General features: G+C 30.2%; 4 protein-coding genes across 6 annotated transcripts; 2 read left to right on the forward strand and 2 right to left on the reverse strand.

Moving 5' to 3' along the window:
- Positions 1–897: 897 nt before the first annotated feature.
- Positions 898–2,333, reverse strand: LOC116777729 (protein ABHD11-like). Its single transcript, XM_032671427.2, has 3 exons — positions 1,941–2,333; positions 1,445–1,815; positions 898–1,320 (listed from the first exon to the last, which is right to left on the reverse strand). The coding sequence occupies exons 1-3, from the start codon at positions 2,313–2,315 to the stop codon at positions 1,185–1,187; spliced, it is 882 nt and encodes a 293-aa protein (XP_032527318.2). The 5' UTR covers positions 2,316–2,333; the 3' UTR covers positions 898–1,184.
- A 623-nt stretch (positions 2,334–2,956) lies between these two features.
- On the reverse strand, positions 2,957–4,805 carry LOC116777310 (protein ABHD11-like). Of its 3 annotated transcripts, none has more exons than XM_061526314.1 (3): positions 4,332–4,805; positions 3,802–4,169; positions 2,957–3,152 (listed from the first exon to the last, which is right to left on the reverse strand). In XM_061526314.1, exons 1-3 carry the CDS (start codon positions 4,761–4,763, stop codon positions 2,960–2,962), a joined length of 993 nt encoding a protein of 330 aa, XP_061382298.1. In that variant the 5' UTR covers positions 4,764–4,805; the 3' UTR covers positions 2,957–2,959. The 3 variants fall into 3 exon arrangements, with proteins under 3 accessions (XP_061382298.1, XP_032526675.2, XP_032526677.2); XM_032670784.2 differs by having other exon boundaries at positions 2,958–3,157; XM_032670786.2 differs by having other exon boundaries at positions 3,046–3,157; positions 3,824–4,169.
- Positions 4,806–8,025: 3,220 nt separating this feature from the next.
- On the forward strand, positions 8,026–13,416 carry LOC116777311 (elongation of very long chain fatty acids protein AAEL008004-like). The gene is made up of 7 exons (XM_032670787.2): positions 8,026–8,106; positions 10,070–10,141; positions 10,473–10,663; positions 11,191–11,331; positions 11,749–11,854; positions 12,915–13,048; positions 13,184–13,416. The coding sequence occupies exons 2-7, from the start codon at positions 10,081–10,083 to the stop codon at positions 13,346–13,348; spliced, it is 798 nt and encodes a 265-aa protein (XP_032526678.2). The 5' UTR covers positions 8,026–8,106; positions 10,070–10,080; the 3' UTR covers positions 13,349–13,416.
- A 1,985-nt stretch (positions 13,417–15,401) lies between these two features.
- Positions 15,402–18,754, forward strand: LOC116777308 (splicing factor ESS-2 homolog). Its single transcript, XM_032670782.2, has 8 exons — positions 15,402–15,699; positions 15,791–15,944; positions 16,043–16,171; positions 16,344–16,537; positions 16,880–17,053; positions 17,402–17,586; positions 17,805–17,936; positions 18,406–18,754. The coding sequence occupies exons 1-8, from the start codon at positions 15,544–15,546 to the stop codon at positions 18,719–18,721; spliced, it is 1,440 nt and encodes a 479-aa protein (XP_032526673.2). The 5' UTR covers positions 15,402–15,543; the 3' UTR covers positions 18,722–18,754.
- Positions 18,755–18,928: the final 174 nt, after the last annotated feature.

The raw sequence follows: 18,928 nt of genomic DNA on the forward strand, positions 1-18,928 counted from the left end.
TCTTTTTTTATAAAATAGTTAATTATGTTGTTTTTTTTTATTAGGGAGGAGTGAGCGTATTATATACGTAGGAGTGAACAAATATAATTCGAAAGCTCCGAACTGCTAAGCTATCGGAAGTTACACGTGTTATTATGAGTCAACCATAAAAGATAGACATATGCTGTTCGGGGATATTTTTTATATAATTTTATGTAGAATTTTTCCGTCATACACAATTTCTTTGTAGCTTTAGCCATTAAGGCTGCACACGCGACGGAAGCTTAAAAAATTAAGTAATCTCCCGTTTTCCCACCATTTCCCTTCACTGCTCTACTCCTATTGATTGTAGCGGGATGAAAAGTATACTGTAACCTGCCTAGGAGTATGAAAAATAGTTGTACCTAGTTTTGTTAAAATCCGTTGAGTAGTTTTTGTTTCTATAAAGAACAGACATAAAGACAATAATTTTACTGATTGCATTTGTGGCATCAGTATCGATCACTCATCATCCTCTAATATTTATTTTGAACATATTTTTCATGTACAGAATTGACCTCTCTACAGATTTATTTTAAGTATAGATTAAGGCAATTATAGTGTGAAGCTTAAACTAATTTTCACACATTAAAATCATATTAAACTAGTAACTATCCTCCACTTAGTGATGTTCTAGTAAGTTTATAATCTGTTGAAATCAATTTTGACAGTTGAATTACGAATAAATCAATTGAATGGTATAAAATTAATTTAGAAAATAAAACTTAATGCCTAATATTTAGAAGCTAGAGACGCTTGATTGTGTAACTTTATAAATGTCGTATATAAATAAATACAATGTTACTGTTATATAACTTTAATTTTGGTAAATACCTACGTTGTAATTTTTTTTACGTAATACGTTTTTATGTTGCAGTATTATTAGTGTTCTTTTAATAGATATTAAATCTTTATACATCATACCGATGCCACTTTAATTTAATATATAATATTAAACTCATTATACGATCGCATATAAAATGCACATTTGAGTTGTTATGCTCAGAGGTTATATATCAGGGGTTACTAGTACATAATAAAGTGGCCATATAAAGTACTTTGAAAATTTAATGGACGTTTATTTCGCATTCAATGTTAATATTGTTTTAATATTTCGCTATTTTCCATATATATTTTTTAAGGAAAATTTATTTTCTTTTAGTCCTTTACGAAATCAAGAACTCTTTGACTAAATTAAAAAAAGCCACTGGATTATCCGCATGCACGTTATGACCCGCATCTTGAACATATTTTAACTCAGCAGCGGGAAAATAATTCTTAATCCCTGATAAATCTCCTGCCCTGAAAGTGGATATATTTTAAATTTCCTACCTTATATATAATTTTAAAATAACAGAGAATTTCTAAATCAATTGTTCAATTCCTTTTGAAATTTACAAACAAAATAAATTACTAAATGGCTCACTGCAAATATCTAGAATTTTCGCCACCGATGAAAAGTGTTTTGCCGGGGTACTGCTTTCCATTCAGTTCATTAGGAAAAGAGGCAATATCAGGAAAATATTTCTCAAGGACGTCTATATTACACAACCAACCAAGAGATTTATCTTCCTTAACTCCGATATTCATTAATATGAACCCTACAGCATCACCGTCAATTGCTCCTGACGCTACTAATGCTTCCTTTGCAATATTTCTAGCTTTATAAACGTTCTGAGAGTCTTTAAAATTGACTGTTTTCATCGCTTTTGCCAACTTTGGAAAATAATCGCTTAGTGTTCCTGGTGTAGAAATCGGGGATATATCGACCACAATTAAACTATTTACTATGTCCGGCTGAAATGTAAAGGCTATGAAATATATATCATCAAGTGAATCACACAGCGCACTTACGAAATAGTGGTTAATATGAAATATAATATTGCCGAGGATAGCAATCATAAAAACTAATACAACTCGACCTTGGTTAGAGCCACAACCATCCCCGTTCTGCCTCCCATACTGTGTCCTATAATAACCGTCCTAGAGATGCTTAATTTATTTAATAATTCTAAGACATCAGACGCCAGGTCCGGGTAAGTGTGGCTATCTGTGTGCGGACTCTCTCCATGATTTCTCATATCCACAGCGATTACCGCCTTGTTAGTAGCTACACTGATTTTCTTAGACATAGTTTCCCAGTTTTTCTTAGACCCGAGTAAACCGTGTATTATTATGACAGGAACATCGCTCATTACACCGTGTATTTTATACGCCAAACTAACTGCAGTGCGTTTGTAATACCTAAAACCTCTCCACTGTATTACTTTCTTTACTTTGTAGAAACATGCACTCATTTCTCTTGATGCTTTCCATCATTTATAATTGAGAAAAATGACATTCTTCACGTACGTACATATTTATTGTCTATTATCTGTGGATAATTGAACCAAAAAGTTTATTCGTTAAGAACAAATATGTTTATATTATGAATTTGATGTGTCGTTACGCCTAATTAAATTAGTATGAGAATGCCGCTATATTAAATAATGTTAAAGGGTAACGAAGTCCATCTAAGTAGGTAGGTACGATACATGGTTCCAAGTGCACTATTACCTAAGGCGCTATGTCTACACTCTACAATATATGGAAATGAATTATTGAATTTCATTGTAAAAAAATTAGGATAAGAAATCTCCCTCGTCGCATACAAACTCAACTGTAAGGCTATACTCTGTGACAGCGGTAATTACTTCTAAGCTCCCCTATTTCCAGCTCAAAATATAAGACAATTTCATACATTCCATATGATTTATATAACATTTAAAACCAATTGATTTGAGATCCCGAATCACAAAATAGTTACCTTCAAATCGTTATTACATAGCAAGGACATAAATCAATGGACTGAAATCTTTAAACATAATCTTACAGCCAAAAATAATTGGCATACTGTATAGTTTAATTTCTATAACAGTGAAAACCCAATATGTATTTTTATTTAATTCATATTTATTTGCTTAAAGTTCACACACTGATAAATACGAGATATCATTTTCACTCTTGACTCTTCATGAAAGCTATGACAAGTTCGAGAAATGTCTTCGGATCCTCGACATGAATGTTGTGGCCAGTCTGTGGTATGTACGTAATGACAGCACGAGGAAACATCTCTCTTATCGACGGCAGGTCGTCTGGACTGGAAAAATACACTTCTTAGTTACGAAAAACTTAACATAAAAAGTGAATACTTAGATTTTATTATGAAAACAATTTATCAATGTATTTCAATTTAAATAAATCACTTTTGAAATAACTATATAAAGCTTTTTAAACTTGTTTACGCAAATGTTTGTATAGTTCATCCTACAATGCTATTTACTGTTTCTTATAACAATTGTAACCTTTTTAAACTCTGTTAAACATTGTACACGTATAACATTGTCTATTTAACATATAATAAAACCTCTTTAGAGGTCATATATCATAAATCAGTCTATAATAATACCAATAACCAATTCAAATGATCAATACAATAACTTCAACAGATACAGATTTAGTGTTCATACATAATAATAATAATTAAATATTATATCCAATATTACTCCATCTTATTTCTTACTCAACTATCCACTACTGCCGATTTTGCGTTTTGTAATTTTATATTGGGACACATGGAATTGATTTGAATAGTTTTTTTTCATCGTTCACTTATTTTTCTTATAATATATCTTTAAATTATAGTCGTATCAAAATCCATCCCAAATTGAATCGTTACAAAAACAGAGACGTCATATTTTCTTTATAACACTCTGTTAATATTAAAAATTTCACATGACTTACGGAAGATAATCTGATAACTGACCCCCTATAAATAATGTGGGGCCATAATACGTTTTTTTTCTCAAACTCTTCGGAAAGGAAGATATGTACTTGAAGTGACGTATCAATATGTCCAAATTACATGCCCAGCCAATGGTATGATCAGATTTCATTTTTACATTTGACAATACAGCTTTCAGCAATAATTCGTTATTTATCGTATTCTCCAATTCCTTTCTTGTATCTTCCTTCGCTTCTTTAATACTTTTATGTTTTTTAAAATTGACTTTCTTCATGGCGGCTAAGACTGTGGGTAAGCCTTCAGAGAAATCTCTGGCAGTTGATGTAGGTGATATATCTATTATTAGCAATCCAGCAACTTTTAGTGGCTGTAAACAATAAAAGGGGCTAAGAAAGTATAAATTAAAAAAAAATCAATGACTTCCGTTTCCTCATACAAAATATATGAATTGCTGCCTCCCGGTATAACTAATACTTATAACTACTAATTAACATGTGATATAAATTAAATAGCTTTCCGTTATACTAACAGCTAGTAAAGAGACGCTCATTGAAGCTCTTCCACCCATACTATGCCCTACTAGATATGCTTTTTCTATGTTTAACTTTTCATACAATTTCAATATATCCGCAGTCAAGTCCTCGTATTTATGGGAATTCATGTGTGGGCTGTCTCCATGATTTCTTAAATCGACTGACAAAACCGACCTTTTAGTCACATTCATCATGGTCTTGCCAATACTATCCCAATGTTTTTTACATCCCAAAAGACCGTGTAATAGAAGTATTGGAGATTGGTCACCATCTCTCGCAGCTTCTCCATATATTCTGTAAGAAAGGTTCGCAGCCGTTTTCACTGAATAGTGTGGTGTTATTTTAACTTGCGATTTGTAGCTAAGGATTGGAAAGAATTTGGATTCAATGAGAAATATTAGATTTTTGTTAAAATAAAAATGTAACATGTTTTGACAAATATAAATGTCATTTTTAAATGGCGTTTGTATTAGCAGTCCAGCTAAAACTTTAATAATTACTGTTTAATAGGCATTGGGTCTTTGGACGCTTGAAGGAGAATATGATAGGAGGATATGATTTTAAATATATATTGAAATGATCAATTACGATAAAATGATCGCAATAAATTCTACACAGACTTATGCAAAGATCAATCTATTAGGAGATTGAGAAATCAAAACTTTTAAACAATGACCACATATACTTCACACAAAACAATCTCTTTATCCAAACCTCTTTAAACGTTGGCTTAAATAACAAGTGTTTCGCCTTAGCTATATTTTTTTAATTCACCCGAAGATGTCACTAGTTTGACTGTATAGATTTTATTTTCAGCACCTGAAAAATATGTGACATAAATCTATATATCCAAGAGCATCTCGTTATTTTGTATAAGTATGAATCGATAACAATCGCAAAAAAGATTTCTAAGGATAACATCTATTTAAGCTAACCTTAAGCATTTATTTCGGAATATGCAGTTTAAAGGTTAAAAAGTTATTGATTAATGAATTTTATCATCTGTAGATTGCGTTATATTTACACCCTAATTTAGAACCACAGCTTTCAAATAGACAAGTTATCTTCTGTAAAAAAATTTATTTCTCGTAAAAGTTTTAAAATTCGACATTATGTGGAATAAAAAACTGGCGTTAATTAAAAGTAGATTATGTTTCCACAGATGAAGATGATCAAAAGTCTAAAAATTAAATTGGAAAAAAATAAATTTAATGATGTGTGAATATGAAATATACCACTTCATTTAAAATTATATTTTGTATATCTTTCATAACGTGGTAAAGTAAAAATTACAGTAAGTAGATAAAATAGTATGTGAATAGGTCTATTTAGTGATAATATTGGAATATGATATATTTAACGTAGATACATGTCGAAAATGAGAAACTTGCACTGGTGAATATTTGCAATTTACTGTTACAATGTAATTAGCATGTAAATTTGTTAAGAAACATCGCCACGAACATACATATATACGACATAGGAGGGATAAAAGAAAATAAAGGAGAAATTCGTATTGAAATAAATTTTTTGTGTATCATACAGTTAATGAAGTCGTTTCTGATATAGAAATAAATCACAACAAAATCCATTGAATATAAAGGATTTTTGCACAAATCATTAAAAAATCAAATTTCAAAAATGTTTTATTATTTCGGATGGCTTGGAATTAAATATTTTAAATACTTTTTGGCTTTTTTTCGGAGTGACGTAAGGTTTTTTTTATAGTCATTCTGCAGTTAATGTAATTCATTTACACTTGAACTTTAACACTTCAAGTAAAATGTCTCGGCTAGCCGGAATTGTACAAAAATACGGTTTTATTACATTATTAATTTTTAAGTATTTTAAGGGTATATTCGTGATGATCATTGAATTCTTAGTGCCTAAAGTAAACAAATTCTCATCAATCAAGACTTCTTTGAGAATGCTTTGAACAAAAGTGAAAAAAATATATTTTATTGGTGTCATCTTCAGACTACGTATGTAAATTATGCAAGAAGTCTTTGGAAGTCTTATAATAAACATAGACAAACTTATGTCTTAATACATCTGTCTCTGTCTCTGTCTCTGGCATACATTTTCATTTTTGTTGAAAATGCGTTAAATGTGTAAATTATACACAAGTTGAGGTTCACTGAAAAAATTGTAGATTGTTTTGGCTCCAAGATAATAAAATTATGCTCACAGTCAGTAACATTGTTATCTTATTTATATATATTTCATAAATAAACAGAATATACAGTACCGATTTCAAAACTGATTAATTTTTCTGAAGAGAAGTTTATTTGAAAGCATAAAATTTATCTAATCAAATTTAACTTCAGCTACAAAATTAAAAAGCACAAAGTCTCGTGAGACATTTAGTATTAAAATTACTTAACATGGTAATCTTAGCCTTGCAGCTTTCCATATTACCGCAGATGTTTGAAGTATGAATGATCCTTTTTTCTGCATAGCTATTACATAAATAACTTATTGACTAATCAAAATAATTGCGTGTTATTCTATGGTACATTTTATATCCATTCTATTTTCCTGCACCACAACCGTCCAGTTTCTAACACGGGAAAGTAAACTTAACGTTTTGTCCGAATAAATCCAACCAGATATGTTGCAAATTTTTTTGTATTATTGATTTTATTAAATACCACTATTAAACAGTTATATTAACCCGGGGTTTGTATGTAAATATTGTATCAATTTTGATAATTTTAATAATAACCTTTCCGTCTTTACAATGTAATACATACATTAATGTTAATTTAGTGCATTTGACTCCTAGTGATTTCATTTAAATAAAAATTCTGTCAAGCGAGAGTGGTGTTGTTAGTGTGGTTCTTGTACGTCACTTATTCATGACATTAATTTTTTAAATATTTATAGAGCTATAAGTACATACAAGCTTTTCTCCTCGACATCGTTCGGGTAAACTTCGTAGATAAAGAATGAATGATGTGTGATTTAAAAAAATATTGGAAAACTACCTTTAGGTATATTTAAGATCGTTGTTACGTTTTATTCGATTTTTTTAAGGTATGTCGTGGTACTGAAAAAACGACGACTTTTTATGGTAATATTTTACTTACGATTTTATTGAGAAACATAAGCTATATCCCAAAAAGATTTTATCAAAGTCCGTTCCGTATTTTTCGAGTGAAAGAGTAACAAACAATTCTCTATCCATCTTCACAAACTTTCGACATTATAATTAAATAAGTACATTTTACTTCTTAAATTAATTATTATTTCTAATTTTGTAACACAAAACAATTATTATTTTCATTTAACGATTTGGTCAAAATTTTTAAATAAATGCTTAATTTTGACAAAACTATAATCAATCAGTCACTGGAAGAAACAAAGAAATAAATTGTGGGTAGATGTCGCAGTGCAAACCAGTTTTATTTATATCATGGACTTTAAAGAATTAAATAGTGCCAGACATCAAAATATTAATTATTGATTTACCCACATTACAATATTAGACATAGATTACAAAATTAATACAGCAAAATATTTTTCCTTAATACATAACATTCTAATAATAAAAAAAAATCAGCTCTTATAGAAAGGTTTTGAGTGGTTTTCGAACAAATAGTCTCTGATTTTTTATATTTATTTTTTTTTATAAGTTCTGCGGATCCCTAATATATTTCATCTATGTTAATTGTTAACAACACTTCGTACAGATTGTAAATACGAACACAACAGTCTACTGGGGCGCGGGCGAAAGACGTCCGATTGATTGTAGTGAGTGACATTCAGAAGGTATTTATTGGACTTTACACATTTATTCGTAATTTTAATTGCAACATTAATTTGAATATGAACAATACTTGAATTATTTAAAAAAAAATCTAATAATTATGTATTTTTGCGATTATTAATTGTTAAAATGCTGTAAACTAAGCGATATATATTTTTTTTTAATTTACAACAAATAAATAATGCGTATTAATTATTTGGAAGTATTGAAAACAATTTAAAAGGTCAATGTATATGATTTTCATTGATCATATGCGTAACACATGTAACACTTGAACCTCATAATCATGCTGTCATGCATGCATATGCATTGTCTAGTTTCATCATACTTTTACCTATACTATATACTGTTTGTTCGAATATTACGATTTTATCCTTATAAAAATTGCAATTTATATTAGTTTAAGCAAAATTTACTTCAAGGGATCATGTCTGGAGCATATTTTATTTAATAAATAATAATTATATTATTAGTTTGGGCGATAGTCTATTATAGTCATTGTGTTTCTTGTCTCAGATAATTTTAATTTACTTGTGATGAATATTAATATACATTTATCTGAATCCAATCAGTATAAAAAAATTACAAGTAACTTTTTAATATTTAAATAATCTTAGGGTAATTTCCACCCACCCTCTCTCATCGGGTCAACAATTAACCTATTAAATTTTATTAATTTTATACTAACATATCATTTGTTTTTATCATTTTCATTATAGCATGTTTCAAAATCGAGTGTTGCGAAGTTTGTGTGTTTTAATATCGTTCCTTTGTTTAAAACGCGATTTACTTCGAAATAATTGACAGCATTTGAAGTTAATTTTAGGCTGTTCAACGCTATCTTGGCTTTCTATTTATTATTGCAAATTATTATTTGCTAAAATGAGTTATGATATTGTGGGATCCATTTGACAAATGTGTTCTACATGACAGATAAAGCGAAGACAAGTGGACAGACAAGTCTATTTTGTATATTATTTTAAAAATTCAAATACTTTTTTACTTTAATTTTGTACACAACATTTATTGATAGGGAATAGTAATGATGTCGTTCCAGTTAACTGTGGTCGGCTAATTTTCATCAGGCTTGTAACTTGCTGTTCGCCATTTAGTATTTAAATGGTCTATTGTAAATTAATGATTTGTAATCCTTCCTTTATATCGCGTGCTTCTATTTCATAATGTCGTTTTCGGTGGGTTTTTTTCTTCGCACATGTAGCAATGGCTTACAATACACTGATATAAATCTTCGTTAATTTTTTTATACGTTTACTGTCTTTAAACCTACAAACAAACATACACTCACACATTCGCACACACAAATATTCAGGCCAGGCTAATTTTTGCAATTTTAAAAGTTATTAAGCTGGGTAATTCATAACTTTAACTGCTTGTATTCTTTAAAATTTCATAAATATATATAAATATATAATATATATATTTCGTGCTAATTACGTTACAGAAAACAGTAAATTTCTATATAAAAGGCTTGAAAACTTAAAAAATTAGAAGCAGTTAGAATTATAAACAAAATGTTGTTTAGTTCGCGTTTTTATAAAATAAACAAAGGTTTAAAGAGGTTTTTTAAAACCAAAACCTTTCAACGATCACTTTTAAGTTCAAAAGACAAAATTAAGCACACAATAACAATGTGCTACTTTTGGATTATTAAAATTATATTGCGTGTAAGAATAATAAAAAATATATCACACACTAAGGTTAAGGACGGATACAAAGGTAATATTGCTTCACGAGTGCTCGTTTCCAATACCTTTGAAGATATCAACTCTTAATATGATACAGAAAAATATACATATGATTAAAAATATATAATAAAACGCCCTCATTTATATATATATATCTCCTCAGCTTACATAAGTATACTGTATTTATAAGAAAATATAATTATAATTGTACCGATTACAGGTTTTTGTTCTTATGTATCTTTGTTTTTTTTTTTTTCAGAAGGCGCCGGTATGGGGACGCTTATCGCAAATATAACAAAATATTACAACTACCTGAACGATGACTTGGCAGGTATTGTAAATGTTGATACTTAAAAAAATATCAAACTATTTCATACAGGTCAAGATTATGTTAAATTTTATTTTATTTTATATTGTTTACGCTCAGCCTCACGCGATAACATTCCCTTTATTAGCGCCTTGCAACGATTACTTTTTGTAATCCATGAGTATTTTAAAATAATTTGTATAACATCTTTATAATACAGCATCGCTTCACACTCACTATGGTAAGCTTGTGTTAGATGAGCAGAAAATGAAAATTTCCATTTATAAACTTAGCCTTGATAGTTGTTGAAAATATAAAACGATAATGGGAGATTATAACGCACAATTTACTTCAGATCCTCGGACTAACCATTTCTTCCTGGTCTCCACGCCCATACCGGTGATGTCGATCATGTTTCTATACCATCGATTTGTTAAATCTTGGGGACCAGCGTTTATGGCCAATCGACCTGCATACGATTTGAAGAGACTTCTTATTTTATACAACATCATACAGATACTCCTTTCTGGATTACTCGCATTTGAGGTAAACTTTCTTTTTCTAAAATTAACACTTATAAATGCTATGATTTTTCAAAACCTTTCTATTCATATAGTGCCACACACTTAAAATGCCCAATGGATAATTATTTGACAAAAAATATATATATGCTTGTCCAATACCAAAAATAATTTACAATAATTATAATTAAATACATTCGAACAGCTCGTTTTTACGAAAAATATAGAACAAATTAATTGTAAAATAAAATAATTCTCATTACTATGTTTGTAATCATATCAAAATTCTGAAGCTATTATGATGAAAAAAATATATATCCGTCTAATGATATAAATGAATAAAAATCATCACTTACAATTTATCTTGTGACCAGACAAAATATCTACATACAAAAACACTACTAAATTATACATCAGTACACAGAAAATATAAATCTAAGTTCCTTCAGCTAACACTGCTCTTGCTAATCATGTGCCTGAAAAAGTTTCTCAGTGTACTTAGTTCGTACGAATATACAATAAATGTATTTTATATGAATACACGACCCGCAGTGTCTTCGATGGCTTTACCTACCAGGTTACTACAGTCTCTGGTGCCAGAAAATCAACTACGAAGACACGGAAGTGGAACGTATGGTCATCAATTACGTGTGGTTATATTACGCCATCAAACTTGTAGATTTATTAGATACGGTAAATATAAATTATAAGTGTTATTGAATCTATAAATTATTTTTCATAATTTCTTTTTAATTTAATAGAAATATGTATGTATATAGAAATCTCAAATTAAAATCATGAGACCACTTTTATTTATCGCGTCAATTGATTTTACATTTATTTATTTTCACAATTTTTATAGAGATCATGCAGTATATAATTCTTTGTGTACTTTATTTATTATGAATGCTCCGGATATCAGGTCAAAGATCGTATAATGTACGTTTGTTACAATTTAAATTTATGCATCTTGTATGAACTCCGAAATTCCTATAAACTATGAATTAGCATCAAAATTTCAATTTAAAATTTATTATAATTCCAGTATATGTACACCATGAACAATGAAAATATTTACAATTGCTAATCGTTTAATGTTTGCTGTTTAAGGTTTTCTTCGTCTTCCGTAAGAAATTCAATCAGGTATCTTTTCTGCATGTTTACCATCACCTGGGCATGTGCTTGCTGGGATACGTTGGAACTAAATACGTCCCCGGTAAGACAACAAAAAATTTAAACTTAGACTTTGGACCAATTACACCAGTTTCGGATAACTTAACTTTCTCTGGACCTCTCTGACCTGATATAAAAACATGTTGGATTTTAGTCGTATTTGATATTAATATGTTAGAAGAAATATGACGAAACTGGATAACACATCAGCAGGCTTTATCAATTATAGAGGTAACATAATTTATTGGTCTGAAAACTGCCCCTAAAATTACCGGCTACTAAAATTTGTGTTTTTCATTTTCTATAGATATATTTTGTGATTATAACGTGAGACGCATTTTTATCAAATAACATTTGTTACAAGTAATTATCAAAAGGGAGGTCGTCTTCCTTGTCATATCAAATTACCTAAATTAATCTCTACGACAATTAATGAACGCGCTATTAATTTTATTGTTAATATTTGAGGCATAAAAAAATATTACAAATGAATGATTACAAAACACTTTTACCGTATACGTTAAATTTTATAATTGCGTGACCTTTAACTTCGATAAGGTCATATCTGGACCAATGCCACAAAATGTCAAGTACCTTTGAGGTCAAAGTTCAGTAAATCTTGTGACATATGACACAGGTCCAGCTTCCAATAAAGCGTGGCGAGACAAAATTATCCAATACTTGTTCGATTGAATTAAAATAATAGATATTGAAATGGAAATGAAAATAATTTAAAATTAAATTATTTAATGCTGGTTATTAAATTTAAAATGTCACTCATTAAACTAAATTTACATCCGCTTAAATTATTATTGCTAGTGTATCAATAACTAAAAATTTATTGATATTACAAAAAAAAAGGATGTATTGTGAGACATTTTCGAATAGGTTTAAATAATAAATACGTGTTTGTACTTTATGGTACAAAAATATTTAAAAAATAATTTTAACTTTAAAAGTAGTATCGTTACATTATATGACTCCTAACCCTAAACCCTTTAATGTTCATAATATTTCGTCCATATATTTCTTATATTATATCCAATAACAAAATAATTCGCTATATGACTGTTACGTGATAATCATTTTCATATAAATTTTAGGTGGACACGGTATAATGTTGGGTTTTATAAACTCCTTCGTGCACGCAGTGATGTACACCTACTATTTAATATCGGCCGTTAAACGTGAGTGGGTTAGAATATGGTGGAAGAAATACATCACACAACTACAGATTGTAAGTATTAATGCCATAATGTTTACCCCAAATCAGCATCGTCACTAAATACTATACGTTAATAGTATTTCATTCATACATAGGTAAGATAAACAAAATTTATGTGTGTCATTAATTCAAAATTATTTTTTGCAGTTACAATTCCTTCTCCTGATTATACACTTCGGCCACATCTTATTTGAACCCTCATGCGGTTATCCAAAATGGGTGTCCTTTGTATTTTTACCCCACAATATATTCATATTGTTCCTATTTTCAGATTTTTACCTTAAGGAATACATTCACAAAAAGAAGAAATAAATTATTTTTATTATTATATAGCCAAATTGTAATATCGTTTATAGAATAAAGCAAATTATTTATATGCATTATTGTATTTATTAATAAGTGTACATTTTTATTTTACTTTCCCGTTCCATATTTTCAACTATTTGAACTTAACGTAAAGTAATTAATAATAATTAGGTACTCTACATAATTTTTTAATATGCTTTTACTATACATATAAATATACTTATTATTATCAAAACTGTCCGCTTTATAAATACAGCAATAAAATGTTCCTAATCAGGCATACAACCAAATGAACGATACAGTCTTAATCAGATATAGAAAAAAAAATTGTGTTGTGAATTAAAATTCTCTGTCACTACGGAAAAAACTATAAATGTTAAGGAATTCAAAAGGTACGAAATTTCTTTAATAGACTGTTTACTAAATACTAGTCCTCGTGTTTATGCCGTCTTCACTGATATTCCATTACCTGCCTAAATCTTATAACTATTGTGTAATAATTACAAACTCATATTTAAAGCTCTCATCGTTTATTTCCAACCTTCACGATAAAGATTTTTAGTGGACAAAGGTTTTACGTGTACAACAGTACAGGTAACACTATCACCTCTCTCCTCTCCGAATTTATCTAAGAGCATTTGTAGGAATGCTTTTATTTACGTTCGTAACCCTATTATTTCCTTTATTATTCTAAAATCTACAACAACTTGCAATTTAAAATATTCTTTCCTCGTAATTCGTGTTCACTCCTTAAATCTCCTTTTTAGGACTCGTCGTCATCGTGTTGTCCAACTTGGATCAGTTCATACTTTTTGTCTTTGAAACTTATTTTCTATACTTCCTCTCTCTTATACGATCACAAGATGACATTGAGTTATAGAAAAACGAGTATCACAAAACAAATTTTTTGTAGTTTCTGGAAGTGTTAAAACTTTGACTACTCACAATAATACTCTCCCATTTCTTAATCTTACTTTTGTGTCTTTACCCAGGAAAGTACTGACTCATCGTTACTTATCCTCACCTTGCATACACCCCGATCGATTATACCTATCATATAACTTCTCGATTCATAAAAAAAGCGTAAAATAATTATATACATATAGTTTCACCTGGCTTCTTTGCGGAGACAAAGGCCGGACAAAGGATTATTTACACAGTAGGTACGGCGAAGATAACTTTTAACAACATTTTTATACAGCCTCAAGACTCCCATGCTCAGTTGAAATCTATGCGAACATAAAGCGTTTCTGAACGATGGCTCTAAATATTAGAAATATAATATTGACTGTTAAGGAAAAAGATATCATGGCCAGAAAGAAATATTTCTCTTCGTTTTAAAAAATTGCTTGATCTCTGCAACATAATACGGAGAAATGCTAAGTGTCAGTAGGGATATTTTAAGATGGTTCCATTATTAATAAATGCACTCTAGCGAACATGCAAAATTAATACTTAACAAGAATTATTTTATCTATCCCTCTCATCAAATATTGTGAACGTAAACAGCATTAGAAATCATTACTATCACTTACAATGTTTCATTAATTTCTATTACTTCTCCTACCATATGGAAAAACTACTTCATTCCTTTACCTAAAATTTAAAAATCATTCTTCTCATCTACATCTCATCTGTATTTTTTGACTTTGCTGTTTATCTAAACTTTATAGTTGCTGTGTCTCTGTATGCATGTACATACCTATGTACGATAAAATAATCGGAATATGATATTATTACTGTTATGATTTGTTTATAATTATTTATTTTAAAATTTACTACTTTAATGAGGTTACCATTTGTTTGTCCCTTATACTTATTCATGTCTAAGAGTACTAAACTGAAAAAATCTTTTAAGTGAAATAAGTTATCCACGATTTGTTAGATCTAGCTACATATAAATAAATAAGAAAACATTTATTACATCATTTTATATTCAAATATTTTTTTTTAAATATATTACTATGTTTAGGTTTCTTGATATATTCGGCACAGGTAATCAAAGTAAAAATTAATCTGGCAAAGCTGTCAACAACCAATGACAATACAATGCAAGACGTCAAATTACAACACTGACGCAAAAGTTAATATTTGTTTTGTTTAATTAATAAAATTATCACGTACCTGATTGTTGTCGACTTTGTGTTAAAGTAATTTAATTCTTTAACTTATTAAGTGTCACTTAAAACACACTATTTAATATGACACAAGAAAATACAAAACGTCCAGGTGAAACAGCCCTGGAGAACATGAAAATACTTAAAAATGAAAGTTCCCTTTTTAAGGTACCTAAAGTGCCACCAATTAAGAGAAAAGTCACGAAAACACATATCTTGGATGAAGAAGATTATGTACAGGTAAATATAAACTCAGCTTAAGAACTGTAAAGATCAATCTGTTATTTCGTCACAATCATAATTTATCCATAATTTTGATATTTTTCTTCAGGGAATAGCACAGATCATACAGAGAGATTTCTTCCCAGATTTAGAAAAACTTAAGGCGCAAAATGATTACTTAGAAGCTTCTGAAAACAAAGACTATGCCAGGCTACGACAAATTGCCAAAAAATACAGTGGGCATAGACCACCTACAGAACCATGTGAGCGTCTATGTTATCTTCAATATGTTATCAAGTTATTATAGTGATAAAAAACAATAATTTGGACGTGTTAATAACTTAAAAATTACTTTTTGTAGATAATTCTCCTGCCACATTTGACACACCAAATGCCGATAGACCTTTTTCTCCATCCTCAGCAGAAGCACAATCAATACCTAAAGAAACTGTTGAGACCTTTAAGGATATAACTGATAAACATACTTTAGGTAAGTATATGTTTCTTAGTATGTTAAACTTGATATTTTTGACCCCAAAATCAATTGTATTTTTTTTCATTTATTGTATATTTAACTGAACCTCTTCAATATCACAAACTTTCTAATTGAACATACAGTGTTAGTTGATATCTAGCTGGTGAACTTAAATTTAACCAACCAGATTCCTTCCTTGCGCTACATACAAGTGAAGACAATGCAAGCTACAATCGCGTTATAGCACTTGAAAACAAGAAGAAAGCAAGTAAAATTGCTTCCCAGTTGCAGTCAGAGGTCACCTCAGCTATTCAAGCTGACAATGCATTAGCATTGCCATCTTTGGAGCAACAGGCTAATCAAGAAGAGAGACCTCATGAGGTAAATACCCAGTAATTCTAAAATTCAGTCTATGGTATACTAACATATGTCTAGATGCCTTGATGTATGGATGGTAGGTAATCTCTCATACAAAACTACTATTTTATGATAGCCATAGTATATTTCATATAAGCATGCTATAAATATATAGTTAAATTTTTGGTTTGTACTGGTTACGTTATCACATAATTATTTAAATTGTTAAACCGATTGTCTGATTTGTTTATTTTAAATTATTAATAGTATAAAATTTTCTTGTATTTTTGACAGTTCTTTTAATCATACATAATTCCTTCCAGTAGAAATGCACTATTAGTCATGAAACGTTTTCTATAATTTTAGCTGGACACATGGAGGTATCGGGCCAAGAACTACATAATGTATGTGCCGGACGGGGCTGAATCTCAGCTGCCTAGCCCCAAACCAGAGCTGCAACACCACAACACTAGACTTACAACACAAGTATTTGATTCAGCTAAGAACAAAGAAGCGATAACTGCTTTGGCAAGAAGTCAGGTGATTTTATATGTCAAAATGTTACATTAATAAGTTACTAAATTGATAATGAAGTGTCCCATAAAGTTATATTAAATTCATAATATATATACTGCGCTGAGCAAGACTGAATGACTAATGCTGATATCTACCTACATTACATATTATTTAACAATACCGAGCAAGTATAACTAATTACACAAAAGATAAGTATGTTGTCAATACTCATTTTATTTCTATATAAATCAATGTCTCAAAATGTCAAAAGTGTGGGTACCGACCATGACCAGTAAATTTTACCATAAGTTAAATTACCATTCCGTAATACAACTTAAAAGAAAACACCCTCATATATAATGACTATTCCAGGATTCAGCTATCCAAGGCAAGATTGGTGTTGATGGTGTCAGTATAGGCGAGAAGCCGGAGTACAACTTCGTGTCGACTCCATCACCTAGACCAGGAGCTGGTCCGGACCAGTCCCCGCTCATGACCTGGGGAGAGATTGAGGGCACTCCATTCAGGCTGGACGGAGGGGACACGCCTCTACCTGCGTAAGACCCACACAAACATCATCACATATAAAAATAAGAGATAAGAGACTAAACGAAAGAGGCGAGTGCGTTTCAGGGACAGAACTCATGAATTAAAGCCTACACCATTATAGTATTCAACTTTTAAAAATTTACTCTTATTTAGAAACGTGACAAGATATATAAGCATTGCGTTGAAATTCATTAATTGATTCAATATGAGCATTTCTTGCGTACAGTGTGGGCGCAGGCATGGCTTATCGTATGCTGGAGTCGGGCTCCCGCGAGAGGATCGCACTGCAGCTGGCGGAGAGAGCTGCGAAGCGGAGACGACCAACAACACCAACACATACCATGAAGACGCCTGGGAGGTTAGTGTACACTCATACAGCACAGGAATATTACCCGAGTTGAAACACCCTGTATGATCATGAGTATGAACATTCTTGATCAGGCACAGTAATTAGTCCGGTTTGACCAGATCCATCTAATTGAAAATGCTGATGTTTGATATATATTATATAGATATGATATTTTATATATTTATATATGTAAACTTTTTCTAGATGAAAAAAATATTGCACATTATGGTGTCAGTATGTATTGGTTATTATTTGTGATTTTCCCTCGATTCATTGTGCATTGGCTGATATTAATCCGTTTGAATTTTATGTTTCAAAGTTAATTTGTCAAAGCATATTAAGCTTTTTATCTTTTAAACAAGAGTCATATGAATTCGCAGTTCTTTATTATTATAATACATGGCATCGCATTTAGAAATTTTTCTATAAATAAAATCGCTTTGTTTTGATAATTGATGACGTTATAATTTTATTACAGTTTCAGAACCAACACAGAGAGGTTGGCAAGCATGTCGCCAGCGGCAAGGAAATTGGCGGCAAAGCATTTACTGTCGCCACGCTTGAAATTAACACCCAACGCCATGGGTATATCGCATAAAACACCAAAAATAACCCCATCCCCAGGAACACCGTTGGTGGCAACTCCAAAAACACCATCTTCACCTAAAACATCTGAGAATCCATCTCAAACTCCAGAGAGCAGTTCACAGACGGATAAAAATCTCACAGATAATCTATTACAGATAAACCTTGCAAAGAGGACAAGGCTAAAAGCACAAGATTTCTTCAAATAAATTTACACGTTAATAAAGTCTAGCTTTCATCAAGTTCTATTGAATTTTATTTATATTTTTTCTTGTCTCATACATATAGTCTTAGTTATAGCAATAAAAATGTAGTATAAAGACTTTTTTATAATGTAATATCACTACCCTCAAAACTTTTCTTATGTGAAATCGTTATTTATGACAGTTTTACAAAAAAAAAAAAAAAAACAAAAA

This window comes from Danaus plexippus, chromosome Z (assembly GCF_018135715.1).
Source record: "Danaus plexippus chromosome Z, MEX_DaPlex, whole genome shotgun sequence".
NCBI classification, from domain to species: Eukaryota; Metazoa; Arthropoda; class Insecta; order Lepidoptera; family Nymphalidae; genus Danaus; species Danaus plexippus.